Genomic DNA, 21100 nt, shown 5'->3' on the forward strand with positions numbered 1-21100 from the left:
CACAGATCCCTGAGGAACTCCACTAGTCACTTCTCTCCAAGTGGATGAGCACTCTTTGGGTACAATCTGTCAACCAGTTGCAGATCCACCTAACAATAATAGGATCTAAACCACATTTTCCCAATTTGTCAACTAGAATACTTTGTGGAACCTTATCAAAAGCCTTACTGAAATCTAGATAAACTATGTCTACAGCATTAGACACCACATGCAGTATAGTGAGTCATTTGCCATTTAATATGGACACATTTTTTGCAAAAGGATAAGGCATAAAACACTGCAGCAGTCACAAAGTATTTTAAATGTGAGCAACACAAAGAAGGTCTGCTCAGAAGCCTACTCAAGTCTATTCAATGGGCCTTACTCCCAGGAAAGTGTTGTTGTCAATGTACGTGTCCAGTTATTTTAATCTCTTCTTAGTAATTTCATTATAATATTTCTACAATGTCACCCAATGAATAAGCTTTGATGTGAAAACAAAATGGTTATCTTATTTACGTAGCTGTTAAGTAACTACTTCCAGCAGTAGCTGAACACATTAGTTAGGACTGGCCATTCTGAAACAGTCGATTAAAACTTAATAGTAAATGCAGGGTATTGAGGGAGGTTTTGTTTTTGTTTTGCTATTTTCTATTGGTAAGACAAAACTCTGTGGGTGAGTCCTTTCCTCCTCTCAGTGGTACGCACACCACGTCATTAAGATGTGAATACCATTTCTGCCTCTTTCAGACTTATCTGTTGCTAATTGTGGTGCTGAAGTGCTGAACACAGTAGGACAGAGTTGAAGGCTCATAATTATTAGAGATTCTAACATAAAAATGAACTTAGTAGGGGACAGGAATGATGACATCATTTGGAACACACCACAGAGACAAAACTGCTACTGCTGAGCAGATGTTTCTTCAGCAATCAGATCCTCCGATACTATACAGAGAATGTTTATTGTATAGTTTACACAGTTCAAATATGAAAAAGAGCTGCTGTTGGTAATTGTATTGTACATTCTGGGCTCATAATTGTGTTGTATAAATCTGTCAATACATTTTTTTAAGAATTATATTTGCTTTGTTTCCCTTGATTTATTTATGACACCTGCTCTCCTTCACTAATAATACATTTCTTTTTTTTCTGAGGGCTTTCAGTTTTATTAACTGTACTATGTTCCTGTTAAGTACTCTCAAAGTATTTTAATATTTATAGAACCTAGAATCATAGAATCACAGAGTTGGAAGGGACCACCAGGGCCATCTAGTCCAACCCTCTGCCCAATGCAGAAAATTAACAACTACCTCCCCCCCCACATCCCCAGTGACCCCAACCCTCCCCCCACCAAGAGGAATCCCACAATCAAAGCAACCTGAGGAAATGTTTTGAAGGTACCAGCTGAAAGTATACAAAATTGTCTCTTTGTTAGAATAACTGGTTGTGAATCTCCACAGCAAATCTAATTTAAAGCTGTCCAAAACAGAAAAATGTAATTCGATTTTCAACGAATGCTGCAAACCCAAAAGATGACCACATCATCATTTTATAGAAAACCCTTTGTGAATATGTTAATATTTTAGTATTAGTTCTAGGAAGCTGCTTGAGACACATGCTGACAACAGCTAAAAACAAAAACGGATATGTATCACCATCACGAGAATAGGAAAGTTGTGTGAGTAAAATCAAATGATGGAAGCTCCGGGAGCTTCTAAAGGTCCCAGATGGAAGGGAAAAAACCCCCCACAGAAAACACTGGAAATTATAAGTGCTTCACTTAAAACAATCTAAAATAGTTAGGTACAGAAATATACTTCTCATATTCACAATTAACAATGATTAAGAGCCAGCATGGTGTATGGTTTAGAGTGCTGGACTAGTATCTGGGAGAACCGGGTTCAAATCCCCACTCATGCCATGGAGCCACTCACACTCTCTCAGCATAACCTACCTCACAGGGTTGTTATGAGGATAAAATGGAGGAAAGGAGAATGATCAGGGAGAAAGGCGGGGTGCAAATGAATTAAATGAATAAATGGTTTAAGCAGGTTGGTTATGCCTAAGCCAAGCACACTGAGATGTCAGCTGAGGTTCTATGATCAGGGACAGAAAACACATTGCATTTCTGTTGAGGGTAGCTGCAACTCACTTCTGGGTTAAGCAAGCACACTAGATGCATAACTATACAATATGTCCAACACATGCTTGGTCACCAGTGCGCAACTAATACCTAACATTTTTCTTTCAACCCTCTTCTGTTATTTTTATCTGTTCAATAAAAATTACCATCTTTCACCACATAATTGTCGCAGAGTTTATGCCATTTTGTTTTGCAAAAAGTGGGGTGTGACCATTATGTGAAGCTTTTTTTAAAAAAAAATTGTTCCGGTATTATTTAAAAATCATTTATTACTAAACTGTCTTTGGTGCAAGAATATACTTTAAAATTGAATAGTCCAAATCAACACACATCATTTCTTCGTGACAGTTTAGCAAACATTTTTCCAGTCTGAAAAATAAAGTTAACGCATTAGTTGTTATTGATTTGTGCATTATAGTTGAAATATTACAGTTGAGAAAATTTACTACATTGTTCTGAATTATACAAAATTTAATCTACTGTGTCCGAAGATTCTGCGCTGTTATAATTCGTTTCGTTATCTGACGCGCCCTCAGCACCACTCGTATCAGATGTGTTTACTTTGTCGTTGCTCTGCCAAAGTGCATCATCTTCAGATCCATCAAATGCATTCGAAATTCCCATCTTTTTGAAACTTTTAATGACTATTTCATGTGGTATAAGGTCCCAACGCTTAATTACCCACGTACATATCAGTTCCAAATACGGGCACTTAATATTTCCAGTGGGCATCAATTGGTGATCAGCGCTCATCATCCACTCGTTGTAGAAACTTCACAAGTGGTCTTTAAAGGGTTTGTTACACATACATCCAGTGACTGCAAGATAGATGTTAGGCCACTGGGAATGATGCATCTGTTGCATCTTATTTTCTGTTGCATCTTATTTTCATGGAGAAGTTGTTTCACTTAGTTCATGATGTGACTTCGTAAACAGCAAATTGGATGTGCTGGCTTTAATCTGTGTTATACAAATTAGTCTGTGCCGTGAAAATTATCTTGCCTCTCCCCCCCTCCTTCTTATCAAGAAGTATCACATGGACTGTATTGCATCATCCAACAGAAGTGTATATAAGCTGAACTTTTTTGATTTTTTTTGCCAATATGTTGTATCACTGATGATTTAAACATCCAAGGGACATTGTAAAAATACTATAAGGTATTTTTTGAATAAGCTTTTATAATATTGGCCCTAAAAAATTTCATGGGGGAGGGCTTCTAGGTTCTTGGCATTGTAATCTAATCTCACTTATGGACATCTTTTGATATTTAGAACCGTTGTGTGCGTGCCAATTTTAAATGGTGAAAATAAAATCTTTTGCTACAATTGATAATGGGCCACAAAAGATATAAGGAAAAAAAACATTTTTTTAAATGTATTAGATTTTATTTTATATATGTAGGTATGAACATAGGTGTTAATGGTGAGTTTTAATAATAATAAAACACTTTTCTTCCCCCCCCCCATCTTCCCCCCCCCACACACACACATTTAAGTGGTTACTTTTCAACATACCTTTTATATATTTTTGGATGTGTTTGTGAAAATATGTATGAATGTATATATGACCACTGAGGAAGGCCGAACAGGCCAAAACACGTATGGTTTTATATTGGTCATTTGTATTTATTACAGATCATCAATGCTGTTAGATATTTAGAAATTTTAATTTGAAGCCTATATGTTTTGGACCTAGTGTTTTTAATGTGTGTACACTCTATAATAAATTATAATAACAATTTGTATAATATTAGCTCAACTTTTAATTCTTTGTGTAGTTTAGGTTGAGTTTTTTCCCTTTTCATTTTTTTTAGTGACTTTGGAAACTATCTAAAATGAGCAGAGCTGGCTGTTTCAGTAGTGTGCCTGGTCTTCCACAGTTTTAATCCAGTCCACCATGAGTTCTAAGTCCATCCAACCCTTTGGTTGCACTCGTACATGAATTCTGCGGGGAAATTGTATTCCCTGAGGCATTGTTTTCCACTTGAAAATTATGTAAGCCGGTAACTTCCTTCCATCAGCTGTAATGGCAAGCATTATCATGCACCGTAATTTTCTCATTACCACTGGTTTTCATAGATACAGTTGATTACCCTTTTAGCGCAATAGTGATGTTGTGAGGCATATCGAAAAACACTGGAGTCTGATCAGCATTATCAATTTGAGAAAGTGAGTATGAAGTTTCCTGGCGCATGCACAAGATAAATTGATGAAAGCTTTCAACCTTGTCAGTGTAATCAGGTGGCAACTTTTGGTATATTGTGGTTCTCCTTCGCACAGACAGATTGGGTCTTTGCATGAACCTCATAACCCAGCCACAAGTCGCCTTAAACTGAGTTGTAAGAATGTTTTTTTAAGTTATTTTATTAACATTTTCAAAAGCAAAGATAACAAACAAACATATACAAACACTTCCATTCATACATTTTGTGCTTACTTCAGGTTATCAGTTTACATGGTCATGTACAGTTATTATATTTACTTAAACATTGCTGAACTTAACTGTGTTTATACTAAAAATATATCTTTATTTACAACTTATTCAAGATACATGACTATTATTTTCTATCTCTATTAAATTTTTGTTCTACAGTTTCCAGTTAGCATATTCAAAATAACATTCCCATTTCTTCAATGAGTCTTCAATCATTCTTTCTTTCAAGATGTTAGTTAGTCTGGCCATCACCGCATATTCTTCCACTTCTTGTTGCCATTTTTCTAAATCCGGAACAGTCTCTTGTTTCCATGATGCTGCCAGTACTATCCTTGCTGCAATCGTCAGATATCCAAAAAGTTCTCTGTGATTATTTTCCAGATTCTCTGGTGCCATCCCCAGTAACATAATTTCCGGATTCATTTGAAATTTGATTTTCAGAATCTTTTGCCTTTTTTGATGAATCTGTATCCAAAATTTCCTAACCTTTTTACAAGTCCACCACAGATGAAAATAGGTTCTGTCTTTATCTTTGCATTTCCAGCAGCGGCAATCATATGTTTAATCTATCTTTTAAATATCCATTGGTGTGATATACCATCTGTAAAAAAATTTGTACCAGTTTTCTCGCAGATTATTACTGGCAGTGAATTTAATTGACTTAGTCCATAGTCTTTCCTATTGCTGCATTGTTATCTCCTTAAAATTTTCCATCCATTTGACCATGCATACTGTAACTTGCTCTTGTTCCGTTTCAAATTTAAGAAATAATTAGTAAATTTTTCCCAAGATATGTTCTGTCTTTTTACTAATTAGATTTTCAAATTCTGTATCCTTTTTTAGTTTGGTCTGTTGAAAACAGTCTTGTCATATTTTCATGATCGTTTGATTGTAGATTAGCCAGTCTACTTTTTTGGTCCGCTTCATTTCATCCCAAGATTTTATTTCCTCTTGTTCATTTAACATGTCCTGATATCTTATAAAATCTGTGCATTTTTTCTCTCCCTTACTTAAATATGTATCTGTAGGAGACATGATTAGAGATGGTAAGGGACTGTCGGAGTGTCTGAGGTTGTCAGGTCAGAGGTTGCCTTTTGGTTGTCTTCTGAGTCCTTGCCTAGCCATGATTGGGCTGGCCCGTACAAGCGGTCAGGCTCTTGACATGAGTTCGGCCAGTGTTTGCATTTGCTTTGATGTACATTTGCTCTCTTATTCCCACACTCCCTGTTCCATTCCCCCTCCCTTGCCTTGGCCTTGAGCACCGTGTTTAGGCTCCATCTTCCCCCTCACTGCCAAGCACCGTTATCTAGTCATTTCCCAGGCCGTTTGAAACTGCACCTGTGAGGTAATCATGCTTTTAAGTTATGCCTCGTAGCCTGGCTCGTCATTAGCAGCTTTGAACCTGCAAGTTGCCTTAGCATTGCCTGTTGCTTCTACAATAAGGTTTACCTGCTTCTGACTTGGCTGTCTGAGCGAGTGCTTTTGGGGAATTGCCCAGGTTGGCTGGAGAAACTGACAGGGACTTAATCTGTTTTTGTTCCTGACCCAGGTCTTCATCAATCCATCTTTAATAATGTGTTTCTGTGCAAATATCTCTGATTTTTTTTCCTTTCCATAGATAATAGTGGAAACCACAATCCCATGTTCCCTTTTCTATCTTCAACATTTTTTGATTTGGGTCTCTCATCCAATTGGCAATCCAAGATAATCCTGCCGCTTGATGATATAACCTAATGTTCGGTAGTGCCAGTCCTCCTCTTTTCTTCTCATCTTGCATGACTTTAAAGTTGATCCTTGATTTTTTACCAGCCCACACAAATTTGTTAATTTGTCCTTGCCATTCAGCCAGTATTTTTTCTTCTATTTGTATTGGGAGCATTTGAAAGAGAAAGGTCAATCTCGGTAACACATTCATCTTTATTGCTGCTATTCTTCCTGTCCATGACGGATTCAATTTAGTTTATCTTTCTAGGTCATTCTGTATTGACAGCCAAGTTTTTTGATAGTTGTCCCTTAACAATGTTTGATTTTTTCCAGTCAGGTAGATTCCCAGATATCTTACCGGTCCTTTTGTTGTTTTGCATTCTGTTATTTGCTGAATATTTTGCTTCTCCAAGTTTTCTATGTTTTTTAAGATGATTTCTGTTTTATTTTTATTTATTTTGTATCTGGATAACAGACCATATTTTCCAATTTCTTTCATAAGATGTACTATTGATTCTGCCAAATTTTCCCAAGTTAAGACCACATCATCAGCATAGCATTTTAATTAGTACTCCTCACCAAAGGCTTTCAGGCCAGCAGTTGTAAGAATAAGTTGCAAGAATGTTGTGTTTGCGAGCTACCTCACGTGCCTTCATTTGCAACATACGATACACTGCAGCCATTGTTATGCATTTCACTGACATACGCAAACACTTCTTCATTGATTTGTGGAAACTTGCCTGTTTTAGGACCTCTAAACGTGAGTCTAGAAACGTTTGTGTTTTTTAGCTTGTCTTTTAGTTTCTACCAGTCTCGCACCAACCTTTCACTCACTGAAAACTGTCTTTCCACTGCTCTGTTTCCATGCTATTCAGCGAACACAATCACTTTCAGCATGAAGCCCGCAGAATAATTTTTATATTTACCCATAATAAGAAAGAAATGCTTTGCACGTTAATGTATTGCTGGCGGACAAACTCTACAGTTTAGCTAGCACGGGAAGATGGAAGTCTTATCATATCATGTGACTTACTCATGGCAGCTTCGCCTGCCCACTCCCTTTGCACCTACTGCTCTTCATTGGGATGAGTGACAATACTGTTAGTACTGCAGCTCTCTAAACAAACCATGCAAGTCGGCTTTCGGAAATATACTGACTATGCGCATACGCTGAGAATTCTAGGCTTGCGGCTTGCAATGCACACAAGAGAAATGCGTATCCATATGCCACCGGTGAATACATTGCTGCTCTGTTTACCTTTTAAGCAGCGTGATGAACAGAATTAAACCATGTGACAATTACGCGATGAAAGGTTATAAACCAATTTTTGGACTGAAAAAACAGAGTGCGACGATTATGTGGTGGCAACAATTATGCAATGAAATACAGTAACACTGATGTAGCACCTCCCTATCTGCTACTCCAAATCCCTTCCCAAGGTATTGACCAAGCTTGCAACAGACCAAAGGTCCCTTGTCCCAGAAGTCTGGAGGTGTGCTTATGAAAGTGTTCATGTGTACCCATGTCTTTCCAGGTAACAGTGTTAAAATCATCTCTCCTTTTTGAGATATATTCTGTCCTTCCCCTTTACTATAGAGCTACCATTTAATCACTGTCAAATTATATCTTCCCAAACCTTCTAAAAACAGTAGTTAATGCTGCTGTCACAAAAGATAGGGATGCCAGGGGTAATCCCCCTATTTTAAGCACAGCCCATTTTAAGCACAGCCACTCCTTATTTTAAGCACAGCTACGGAAGCTTTCTGGGAGAGCTTGGGCCAGTCACACACTCTCAGCCTTACCTAACTTGTAGGACTGTTGCAAAGATAAAATGAGGAGGAGAGGAGAAAAGTGGCATACAAATTAAGTAAATAAATACATGTGTTGTGTGATAATGCATTGTCCTTGGGAGCAATCCCAACATTGTGGGTGAAAAACGAGGCATTTGAACATATATTAACCATTTCTCATGTTATTCACCCAGAATACCTTATGTGCAGTTTTAGAAGTGCTACTGTAAACTAGTGACCATTTTTTCTTTTTCAGATTGATTCTAAATCATTGCTATGTTCTATAAAAAAAATTGGATAAGAAAGAAGTTAATGTTACCTTTATAGAATATTTACAAATGAAAATGTATTGGAATAATTTAAAAGAAAAAGAATTAACTGAAATTAGACAAAAATCTGAGTCTGAGAAATTAATGCTTCAAGATAAAGCCTCAACTTCAAAAATATATGCAATTTTAGTAAAAGAAAATTTAAATTCAACATTAGGGACAAATGGAACATTTATTTAGATCAGTGGTTCCCAACCTTTTTTTGACCAGGGACCACTAGGACTTTTTTGTTCGGCGCAGGGACCCCAAGGTTCAAAATAAAAATTCCGAGAATTTGAAAATAAACTTTAATCATAACTGTTAGTTAAACATTTAACTTAGAAAAATATTTGAATATACATTTTTATAATAGAAAACTTTTAATTGAAAATATTAATTTATTATGGGTTTATAACTTTGTTTCACGGACCTTAATTTAGTTCTCGCGGACCCCTGGGGGTCCGCGGACCCCTGGTTGGGAACCAGTGATTTAGATAAACCATTGAGTGATCAAGAATGGGAATATATTTTCTCAAAGGGATTGGATTTCTCAGTTAGCTTGCAAATAAGAGAAAATCTAATTAAGATGGTATATATGTGGCATTTAACTCCAATTAGAATAAGTAAAATCTACAAATCAATGGACGATAGTTGCTGGTACTGCGATAAAAAACAAGCAGACTACATTCATATGTGGTGGAAGTGTGAGAGAGCTATAACGTTCCGGACTGAAATAGTGAAATATCTGTCTGTTGGAATGGAGATTGATATCCCATGTAAACCTGAGATACTTTTGTTAAATTTAGCCCCTAACCTAACTAAAGATAAACGATGTATGGGGTTACACATGATAACTGCTGCTAGAATGACTTTTACCAGACATTGGAAACAAAAAACGACTCCAAAGGTAGAGGAATGGTTGGTTAAAGTAAAAGAAATATATGTATTAATTAAGTTAACATACAAACACACACACATATACACATACATATGTATATATGTTTACACACACACACACACACACACATATATATATATATACACATACATATGTATATATGTTGTATTTTAAATTATGAAGACTGCTATATGTTTTTCTATGTTTTGTTTTTGTTGTTGTTAATTTTATTGAATAAATACAATTTAAAAAATAAATAAATCATTGCTATATCTATCAGTAATGTAGAAAGACCCTCAACTCCAGATTCAACAATTTCATTTTATCAGATGAATAATTTAGCACCTTTGAAAACATTTTCCTGTGTAACTAATTTTTTAATATGCACAGTATTTTTCTATATATTTTCACACTTCTTCCACTTTTACAAAGTACTTAGTTCAAGTAAGCTGTATATATTAATCATTCTTCTTATATCACTTTTTAATTGGGGAGGAAAAAACATGAGGTAAACTGTTCTTTATTCAAAAGTACATTTTATCTTCTTAGACCTTTGCTGAAACACAAGACTGAAAATCTTTTCTTGAACAAAGTTCATTTTTTTTTAAAAAGCAACCTGCCAAAACGGTACATGCTCAACATTGTGTTAGCTGTTCTTTCTTTCTCTCCAGGTCTTCTTGATGTATGCCTACTGTTACTTGCTATAAATGACGTTATTGGAGCAAATGTTCTGCAAATTAATATTCTACTGATTGTTCGTTGTTCAGAAATAGCTTAAATAGGTATATGCTGCAGTATAGCAATTTCATACAATGCCTGTGGTGAATCTATGAAAACCTTATAGCCAGCTGCTTGTCTGAAATTTTAATTATTAGCCCCATCTGCAAAGCTTCAAATCAACCTGCTGTCACACAGGGGCATCAGAATTGCAGATATGGTGCAACTTACATTTCTAGAAGTGTGATTTGTTTTGTATATTTCCTAAAACATTATGGGCTGGTTTTATGTTTTTTGTCATTTGTATTCATTCTGGAATCTCAAACCAGAACAAAATTTTTGAAGTGCATAATAAAGAAAAAGCAACTTCATGCTGACCAACAGCAAATCCATTTGGGAAAAAAATATGGTTTGACTGGTTTAATGTTTTCAGCTTTGCTTTTTATTTGGAAGAGATCAATTGAAGAAAGTGACAAAGAATGTATTATAAATGAAACTGAAGAAGGACAAAAATGATATCCCAAGTACAGTTGGGAAAAGAATGAATTGGCTGCATGGCATTATGGTAGCTTCCCTAACATTTTAAAAAAACACAGCCTTGGTAAATTCTGAAAATGTTATACTCTGGTGTCACAGCTGGAAGACAGTCGTGCAACCTTGCTGTAAGTTCTGCACACTGGGAACAATTCAAAGTAGACCTACTCAGAAGTAACTCCCATTTTATTCAGTGAGTGTTACTCACAGGAAAGTATTCCTAGGATTGGAGCCATCATCAGTGTTTTCCTTTTAAGAAAGGAGAGGAAAAAATAGCAGTAATCATACAGGTATTTAGCTATTATGCATGGAAGCTCTTCCTGTATTCATGGATGACCAATATGTTGTCATCGGAAAGGGCTGATTCTAGAATTCTGTGTTCTTATTGAACATTTTCAATTACAGAACATTTAATCAGTCCTATCTATTCACATCAGTACACTACATTAGTATACACTTTACATTAGTTTACATATTAAATGAGTCTCATTTAAAATGGTTCCAAAATAACATTAAATAAGCTAAACTGTTATCATATTTACAATTAGGGATGTTCAATCAGATATGTTGAACCTAAAAAGGCACCCCCTTAATGAAGATGAAAAAAGCCATATTCAAAAGGCAGAAAAAAATCAGCTTTTTCTGGCTTTTTCAATTCCTGTCCAAGGGGCTCCTTAAAGCTCTTTAAATGTTTTAAAAGCTGCCAAACCTCCTGCTGCCTGATTCGTGCCAGGTGGCGGGTTCGGCAGCTCTTTAAAATTTAAAGAGCACGGCTGTATTGAAACCAATGGGAAATCTTTGCGGGGCTCTGAGGGGCGGTTTTTTTTTAAATAGAGGAACCACATTTGCAGCAGAACTTACACAACCCCCCAAGTATGGTAAAGATAGGGTCAGGGGGATCCAATTTTATTGCCCCCTAAATGGAGAAAAAATGGGGGCCACTGAAACTGGACACCCTGACCCAAACTTTTCCCACCTTGTGGGTTCTTGTAAAGGGAGGCATCAGCAGCATTGCTGCAAATTTTATGTTTCTACCATTTAAAACTGCCCCCCAGCACCACAAAGATTTCCCATAGGTTTCAATGCAGCTGAAAATTTCCCCTCACTTCTGCGTTATTTTCTACAAGCAGGGACCCTCAAAACTCTCCCTCTCTCAGGGGAGGAATCCCACCTCCCCACATCACAGGTCCAGGCTACCGCCCCCCAGCCCCATTCTCTTGCCAGCTCTCCCAGAACTGCTCCTGGCAGGTGCGATGAGGCTTCCCCCCCAGTCCCGGTCTCTTGCCAGCTCGCCAACTGGGGGCCTGCAAAATTCATGGGGTGAGGGAAATCCCATCTCCCCCTCCCATCACTTACCTTACAGCAAGGGGGGGGCAGCCTGCTGCCGACTCCTGGGCTCTGCTGCCATGCTCCCCCCCCACACACACAAAAAGGGTGATGGTGCTGGGACCACCGCAACTCTCAGCCTCCCCCCTCCCAAAGGGTGACATTGCTGGGACCACCATGGCTCCTGGCTACCCCCTGAAGGGCGACACTGCCAGGACCACTGCAGCTCCCAGCCTCCCCACCCCCCCAGGACGATGCTGCCAGGCCCAAAGCGGCTCTCAGCATCCTCCAATGCTGGCAGTTCAAAAGGCAAGAACATTGACTGCGCATGCACTGACAACGCTACATTTTAAATCGGGGGAATTTAACCCCCCTGAGGGGTTAAATTTCAGATTTTAATAGTTTGTAATTTTTTATGGTGTGGTTCTTCTACTAGTTGTATTTACTGTAAAGTTATGTTTTTATAGATCCCCCCCCCCCCCGGTGAAGCTTGTACTAGGGCTATGCACCTTTTTTGGGTATTTTTCAGGTTCAGGTTTAATAAACCCAGAATTTTTTGAAAAGCTGAAAAAGCTGAATATAAGCAATTCAGCTTTTTCAAATAATCAAAAATACACTTCCCAGAGCTGACTGCTGAGCTCCTCAGAGCCCCGTCAGTTCTGTGCTGCCTCTGCCCCCTCCGAAGTCTGTGTGGACCTCAGAGCGGGCCCCCAGCATTCAGATCCTCACCACTTGCCCTCTCTAAAATCTGTAGACTTTGGAAAGGGCAGGTGGTGGGGATCTGAGTCAGATCACCAGTATTTGGGTGGTTGGGGTGGGGGGTTCTGGCTCGGCTTTACCCCTAGTTTATACAGCAAAACACACAGGGGCTTTACATGACAATAGAGCTGCCACCTGTCACCCTTTTTTTTCCTTTTTTCATTCTGGAATCTAGCAAGTACATATTAAGAGTTTAAACTTCAGTACATCAGATGTTCGATCAAGAGCTTCATTTACTTTAGCAACTAAATATTCATGAAATAACTTAGAAACTGCCTCTTCCAAAATCTACTTCACATGCTCAAAATCTGCTCTTTGTGAAGTATCCTATTACTATTTGAGTGAAATATACAATATGTGAACTGATTCCTCTAGACCTCTGGCTGCAACAAACAGACAACAATTGCTGGGATTCTGGTAGCTTTAAAAAGTATTTCTATAACCAGAGATCAATGCAGAGACACAATAATAGAAATCATAGAAACATAGAGTTGGAAGGGGCCTCCAGCGTCATCTAGTCCAACCCCCTGCACAGTACAGGAAATTCACAACTCCCTCCCCCACAAACACTCCCAGTGACCCCTGCTCCATGCCCAGAAAATGGCAAAAACCCTCCAGGATCCCTGGCCAATCTGGCCTGAAGGAAAATTGCTTCCTGACACCAAAGTGGTGATTGGCATTACCCTGGGCATGTAAGAAAGGGCCACGAGAGCCAAGAACTGAAGCAACCCTTCCTGCTCTCCCTCATGATCTGCCTAAGGTTACAGAATCAGCATTGCTGTCAGAATGCTATCAAGCCTCTGCTTAAAAACCTCCAAAGAAGGAGAGCCCACCACCTCCTGAGGAAGCCTGTTCCAGTGAGGAACCGCTCTGTTAGAAAATTCTTCCTAATGTCTAGACCAGTGGTTCCCAACCTTTTTTTGACCAGGGACCACTAGGACTTTTTTGTTCGGTGCAGGGACCCCAAGGTTCAAAACAAAAATGCCGAGAATTTGAAAATAAACTTTAATCATAACTGTTAGTTAAACATTTACCTTAGAAAAATATTTGAATATATATATTTTATAATAGAGAACTTTTAATTGAAAATATTAATTTATTATGGATTTATAACTTTGTTTCGCGGACCTTAATTTAGTTCTCGCGGACCCCTGGGGGTCCATGTACCCCTGGTTGGGAACCAGTGGTCTAGACGGAAACTCTTTTGATTTAATTTCAACCTTTTGGTTCTGGTCCAACCTTCTGGGGCAGGATAAAACAACTCGGCACCATCCTCCATATGACAGCCCCTCAAGTACTTGAAGATGGTTATCATATCCCCTCTCAGTCTTCTCCTCTTCAAGCTAAACATACCCAGCTCCTTCAACCTTTCCTCATAGGACTTGGTCTCCAGACCCCTTACCATCTTTATTTCCCTCCTCTGGCCATGTTCCTGCTTGTCTACTGAACACAATACTCTAGGTGAGGTCTAACCAGAGCAGAGCAAAGCAATACCATCACTTTGCGTGTACTGGACACTATACTACTGTTGACACAGCCCAAGATCGCATTTGCCTTTTCAGCTACCGCATCACACTGCTGACTCATGTTCAGTGTTTGGTCTACTAAGACCTGAAGATCCTTTTCACACACACTACTGCTATGACAAGTCTTCCCCATCCTGTATTTATACATTTGATTTTTTCTACCTAAATACAGAACTTTACATTTATCTCAGTTGAAATGCATTTTATTGGTTTTAGCCCAATTCTCCAGCATTTCAAGATCATCCTGTATCCTGGCTCTGTCTTCTACTGTATTTGCTACCCCTCCCAATTTAGTATCATCTGAAAATTTAATAAGCATCCTCTCTATTCCTTCATCCAAATCATTTATAAAGATGTTGAACAACACAGGGCCCAGGACAGATCCCTGAGACACTCCACTTATCGGTCCTCTCCAAAAGGATGAGGAACCATTAAAAAGCACTCTTTGGATGCAATCTGTCAACTAGTTACAGATCCACCTAACAGTAATAGGATCCAAACCACATTTTACCAACTTGTCAACAAGAATATCATGTGGAACCTTATCAAAGCCTTACTGGAATCACTATAAACTACGTCCACAGCATTCCCCTGATCCACCAAGGTCACTTTGTAATTCTTGTCATAGATGGACTAGCTCCTGGAGGAGCTATTTATTTACCAAAATGTATAGGCTGTAATTTCAACCATTCCAATTGGCTTGAATTTTGAACAAATAAGTGAACAAATTCTAACCTCTGGAGTATGAAATGTGTTGATATTTATGATCATGGTATCGTCTCCCCTTCCCTTCCTTTTCTTATCTTGTGATACCATGTTAGTAAGTTCCACATACAATTTCTTCTTCTATTTTCCACATCAAGCTGCTATAGGAACTTGACAAATGTTAAATAATATTATTACTGAGGTACTACGTAGTATGAAATACATGGAAACAATAACATGTTTTAAATATTAGCATGGACAGTGTGGTATCTTCCTTTTTTTCTTTTATCAAATCCTGTATGATAAATTCTAAACCCTAAAAACTGAGATTATTATTTCATTTAATCCAGCCTTTGGGCATCTCATACCTCTTTTTGTTAATGAGTTGCAATAATTCTCGGTTTAATTTAAAATCATGCCGACTCTATTGGATTAAAATTCCTTTTAGATGTAGATAGGTTTTGTAACACAAGAACTTATTCATATTGAAATAACTTAAATACTGAACTGATGAAGAGGCTATTTAAATGTGCGTTTTCTGTAATTATCATCATCTGCCTTTGGATATAAAAACACCTACTGTGTATCATACACTCACAAACATATGCTGGTGCATCATTGTCAAGGGGGGGGGAGAGGGGAAATGAAATATAGCTTGTCAAATTATGATCTCAAACCTTTGCACTTGTATTTACTGGTTGCCTGAAGAATACTAAAAGTACAATTCAGTCTGATTTCTTGAATTGCATTGGCTTTCTTAGCCGCCATATCACACTGTTGACTCATGTTCAGTTTGTGGTCCACGAAGACTTTCAGATCTCTTTCACATGTACTGTTGTCAAGCCAACTCTCTCCCATCCTTTACCTGTGCCTTATGTTGTTTCTGCCTAGGTGAAATACTTTACACTTCTCCCTACTGAAATCCATTTTATTGCTTATGGCCCAGCTCTCCAGTCTATCAAGGTCATTCTGAACTCTGACCTTACCCTCCGGGGTATTAACTACCCCTCCTAACTTGGTGTCATCTGCAAATTTGATTAGCGTGCTCTCTATTCCATCATCCAAGTCATTTATAAAAATATTAAATAGTACCGGTCCCAGGACAGACCCCTGTGGTACCCCACTGGTCACTCCTCTCCAGGATGAAGTTGTACCATTAATGAGCACCCTTTGGGTTTGGTTGGTCAACCAATTACCAATCCACCTAACAGTAGCAGTGTCCAGCCCACATTTTACTAGCTTTATTTCAAGATCATGGGGGACTTTATCAAAGGCTTTACTGAAATCAAGGTACACTACATCTATAGCATTCCCTTCATCTACCATACTTGTCACTCTTTCAAAAAAAGATATGATATTAGTTTGGCATGACCTATTTTTGAGAAACCCATGTTGACTGTCAGTGATCATGGCATTTCTTTCTAAGTGCTTACAGACCGTCTGTTTAATTATTATTCATCCAAGAATAATAGCATTATAATGTCATTCACAAAAATATAAAAACTGCTACTTATCCTACTTCTAGCGTCAAAACACTTGATTACCATCATACATGCCTGAAAAGCTGTGATCTGAAAAATTAGTGTTAAGCAATAAATACCAGAATATTGTATTAATAACTATGAATTATTACCCCCAAAATATAGAACAGACATATCAGTAATCAGAATATTTCAAAATGCTGTCATTGTAGTGAGGTAAGTGTGCTTTACTTACAGAATCATAGAATCATAGGGTTGGAAGGGACCACCAGGGTCATCTAGTCCAACTGCCTGCACAATGCAGGAAATTCACAACTACCTCTCCCACACACACCCCAGTGACCCCTACTCCATGCCCAGAAGATGGCCAAGATGCCCTCCCTCTCATGAACTGCTTAAGATCATAGAATCAGCATTGCTGACAGATGGCCATCTAGCCTCTGCTTAAAAACTTCCAGGGAAGGAGAGCTTAGCACCTCCTGAGGAAGCCTGTTCCACTGAGGAACCGCTCCATTGGAAAATTCTTCCTAATGTCTAGACGGAAACTCTTTTGAATTAATTTCAACCCATTGGTTCTGGTCCAACCTTCTGGGGCAACAGAAAACAACTCGACACCATCCTCTACATGACAGCCCTTCAAGTACTTAAAGATGGTTATCATATCCCCTCTCAGTCTTCTCCTCGTCAGGCTAAACATACCCAGCTCCTTCAACCTTTCCTCACAGGACTTCTCCAAACACTCACCATCTTTGTTGCCCTCCTCTGGACACATTCCAGCTTGTCTACATCTTTCAGAAATTGTAGTGCCAAAAACTGAACACAATACTCTAGGTGAGGTCTAACCAGAGCAGAGTAAAGTGATACCATCACTTCATGTGATCTCCAGATCACTATACTTCTGTTGATGCAGCCCAAGAACGCATTTGCCTTTTCAGCTACCGCATCACACTGCTGACTCGTGTTCAGTGTTTGGTCTACTAAGACCCCAAGATCCTTTTCACACACATGACTGCTAAGACAAGTCTCCCCCATTCTATAATAATGCATTTGATTTATCCTACCTAAATGAAGATTATATTTATCTCTGTTGAAATGAATTTTATTGGTTCTAGCGGCTAGAACCTTTTTTGTTGTGTTTAGCATCTCTCGCTAGCCTAAGCTTATACTGATCCCCTTGTTTCCCTGTCCATTTTCTGGAATAGGAAGTTGTCAGCAAGACAAGTCAGGAATTTATTGGACCTTGCATTTTTAGCAGAGTTGGACTTCCAACAGATATCTGGGTAATTAAAATCTCCCATGACCACCATGTCCCGTTTCTTTGATAACTTTTTAATCTGGTCTAGGAGTGTCTCATCCAAGTCCTCTGCCTGGTTTGGTGGACAATAGCAGACCCCCACCATAATATCACTATTATTTCTTACTCCTTTTATTTTTACCCATAGACTCTCGACTGGACTTCCATTCTCAGATTCATGTATTTCTTCATGAGTATACACATCTTTGACATATAATGCTACTCCTCCCCTCTTCACTTAATATTTAAGAAATTAGATGAAACGATTTTCATTTAGGAATATTTATGAAATATTTAGGAAATTAAATGAAATTATTTTTAAAATGACTTATTTGATACATTTCTAAACATCATATCTTATTATTCTATTATAAAATATAGGATACCACATATTTTGATATGAAATAATATTTATAGTTCTATAGTCAGAACAGAGCATATTTTACTGGACTAGACACTGTGTTGTGCAGAAGACACAACACAAAGAAAATCTAAGACCTTACTTAAGGAAACTACTCTTGATAACTTAGTTTGTGCCCCTTTCACTGAAGCATCAGAGGCAGCAATATGTGACAATGGGATATTAAATATCTGAGCCAAAAAAAAATTCTTTTTAAAACTATGTGAAAAGCATTTTGCTCTAGGTTTGCTCTAGGTTCAACTAGCATCTACTCCTCTACAAGTGTACTCAATGTTCCCTTCAGAAGATTTTTAAACAACCTTAGCATTTATGTATTCACTCAGTACTACCATGTATTTTATTATTTGACTTATTTTTGTCTCATTTTGTCACCTTCAGTTTGAACAATATATTCTGGCATTCAGAATTAGAAGGATTAACGTGTTCTGTACTTGATGTGTGGAATGGATGTAGAATAATTTTAGTTTCCATTGTGCCCTAGTACAAACCAAGTTCTAAAATTGTTAAGTAAACTTAACACAGCTGTAGGATTGCCAATTTCATAACTAAATGAAGAACCTTTAGGATTTTTCCTGCTTACCTTCAGTCACTTGAACGTCATCTTGAATAGTGACTGACTTGCTGCTCAAAGGGTTTGCAGAGTCTCGGACTATTTGTGAACCTCTTGCGCCAGGAACTACACCAGTTAGCAGCACTTCTACTCTTTCTTCTACTCTGCTGCGGGCTTGGCAGCATACAACAGCTGTAGAAGTAAAATAGTGAAATGATTTTCCTAGATTTTCCTAGAAGTTCACAACAGTGAACCCTGTGGTTGCTTGAGAAGACCGTAATGGTATCAGATATTTCCTGGCCGCCTTCCCATAGCAGACCTTTGTGAACCCATAAAAAGCCATAACAGATCATAGATGTGAAGACAAATATAGCATCCAATAAAAATAGAACTAGCGAAACACCAGCATTTTGTGCATGTATGTTGTACAAGAAACACATGAATTTGTTGTTTTTCTTTAACCTTTAATATCCATGTGAATATGCCCTAATGAAAATACAATTTTCTTCCACACTTACATGACAGATCTAATAAGAATACAAATATGCACATTTGGCAACACAACAGTTTATAAAAGTGCCATAAAAGGTAAAGGTCCCTGTGGTGAGAATTCTTTAGTATTAAAACATATTTTGTTTGTGTTAAGAAAGAACCATTTATAGGCTCTAACTTATAGTTTAGAAATCATATTAAGGCCTGACTCTGGCTTTTAGCCTTTAGCTGCTTCTAGTCTGACCCCATCTTCAAATTAGGGTCTGTGATCTTGGAAAAACTTACATTACTAGGAGACAGGTGCTTGCAATTTCTTTCCGGGACATAAAGAGCCTTTAAACCAGCAACAAAAATCCGTGCTAGATTAAGGGAAATTGTTTAGGCAAACAAAACTTCACAGGCAGACAATTGTCAGGGACTCTTTCAACTAAGTAACATATTAGGAAAAGAAAGTTTCAAAGCAAGATACAGCTCCAATTCATGAACAGGCCCAGCTCCGGAGAGCTTGTGAAAAGGGCTGTTGTAGATTCTCTTTCCCATGGTTTAGCCTATAAAACGTCTCGCGAGATCCCTGCTCTTTATCATTCTGAGGAAAGAATTCAGGCTGTAGCCATCTTTCCTTAGACTGGTCCAGAGCGCTCTGATTTTATGTCTGTATGTTTGGTCTGTGTAAGGTTTGTAACTTTAATAAGTATTGTGTATGCCTTTGCCTTATATTCTCTTGTAAGCTTAATGAATCTGTCTGGTTTACTATCATAACGTTTATGTTCTATGTAAAAGTTTTCTAATTATCTGAAGGTACCTTGTGTGCACAGTCTGTGTTATTTGCTCATTATTCTCTGGTCATTGCTTTGGTAAGTAGCAGGCCGAGAAGTCCAAATACAAGGAACCAAGAAAGAAGGGAAAATTCCCTCCTCAGTCCCCTGGGCAAGCACTGGGTCATTCCTGACCCATGGGGTGACGTCACATCCTGACGTTTACTAGGCAGACTTTTTGCTTATGGGGTGGTTTGCCAGTGCCTTCCCCAGTCATTTTCCCTTTACCCCCAGCAAGCTGGGTACTCGCTTTACCAACCTCAGAAGGATGGAAGGCTGAGTCAACCTTGAGCCGGCTGCCTGAAACCAACTTCCGTCGGGATCGAACTCAGGTCGTAAGCAGAGCTTGGACTGCAGTACTGCAGCTTACCACTCTGCACCACGGGGCTCTTGAAAAGAGTGCCATGGAGTACAATAAATACATAAATAAACAATTTTTTAAAAAAAGAAAAGGAAAAGATTTGATAGTAATATTCTGCTTTCCTCCCTTAATGAATTAACATGCAAATTGATGGGATGAAACCTTTAATTAACGTTGCATTGGCATTCTCCCTCAAGTTAAAGGTCCTTAACAAATTAGAACAACGACAGTACAAATAATAACTATTCAATTGAGTTCAATAATTTAATTCCTCAATAAGTATCTCAATTACTTTCCTACACTAAGACCACCAAGACAGACTGCTGTTTTCATTCCTTGACAAAAGCTTTTGTATATAATTGACTAACACATTTTGAAGAGTTCTGATCAGCCTACATAGTGTGCTTTTATGAAGGCTATTAGCTTATAAACTGGTTCCCAACGCTCTTAATAGTTACTCGAAGAAAAAAGAAATTAATTCTATAATAGTGCTGTAGCTAAGAAAAAAAATACATTGTGAGGATCTGTCCCCTCGGGCCCCGCCTCTTAGCCCTGGCCGGCTTGACTTGGAGAGGGCTTCCTTTGGCCTCAGAATGGGCCTCCTGAGAGGATTTCCTTTCCTCCTCTTCAGCCCACGGTCTGTTCCTGCTCCTCTGAGCCACACCAGCTCCAGGGACGCCCGGCACCGCTTCCTCCCTGGCCTTCCACCCCCTCCCCGTCATATAGCCAGCCAGGCCCTCCAGGGTTCCACCCCTTTCCCACCTCCCCTCCTGTCTGACAGGGGCTCCACCAATCAGCCCCTGGCAGCTCCGTCCATCCGCCCTCCCCCTCAGGAGGGCTGCGGCCCTGCCCCAGCTGATCG

At 38.6% G+C, this 21100-nt stretch overlaps 1 protein-coding gene across 1 annotated transcript in view; it reads right to left on the reverse strand.

Moving 5' to 3' along the window:
- Window positions 1–21100, reverse strand: part of CFAP47 (cilia and flagella associated protein 47) — a 380184-nt gene that overhangs the window by 26832 nt on the left and 332252 nt on the right. The window contains exon 69 of the mRNA XM_056861810.1: window positions 18601–18762. Within this exon, the coding sequence (XP_056717788.1) occupies window positions 18601–18762 (162 nt within the window). The remainder of the gene's footprint in view (window positions 1–18600; window positions 18763–21100) is intronic.

Source organism: Euleptes europaea, chromosome 16 (assembly GCF_029931775.1).
Source record: "Euleptes europaea isolate rEulEur1 chromosome 16, rEulEur1.hap1, whole genome shotgun sequence".
Lineage (NCBI taxonomy): Eukaryota > Metazoa > Chordata > Lepidosauria > Squamata > Sphaerodactylidae > Euleptes > Euleptes europaea.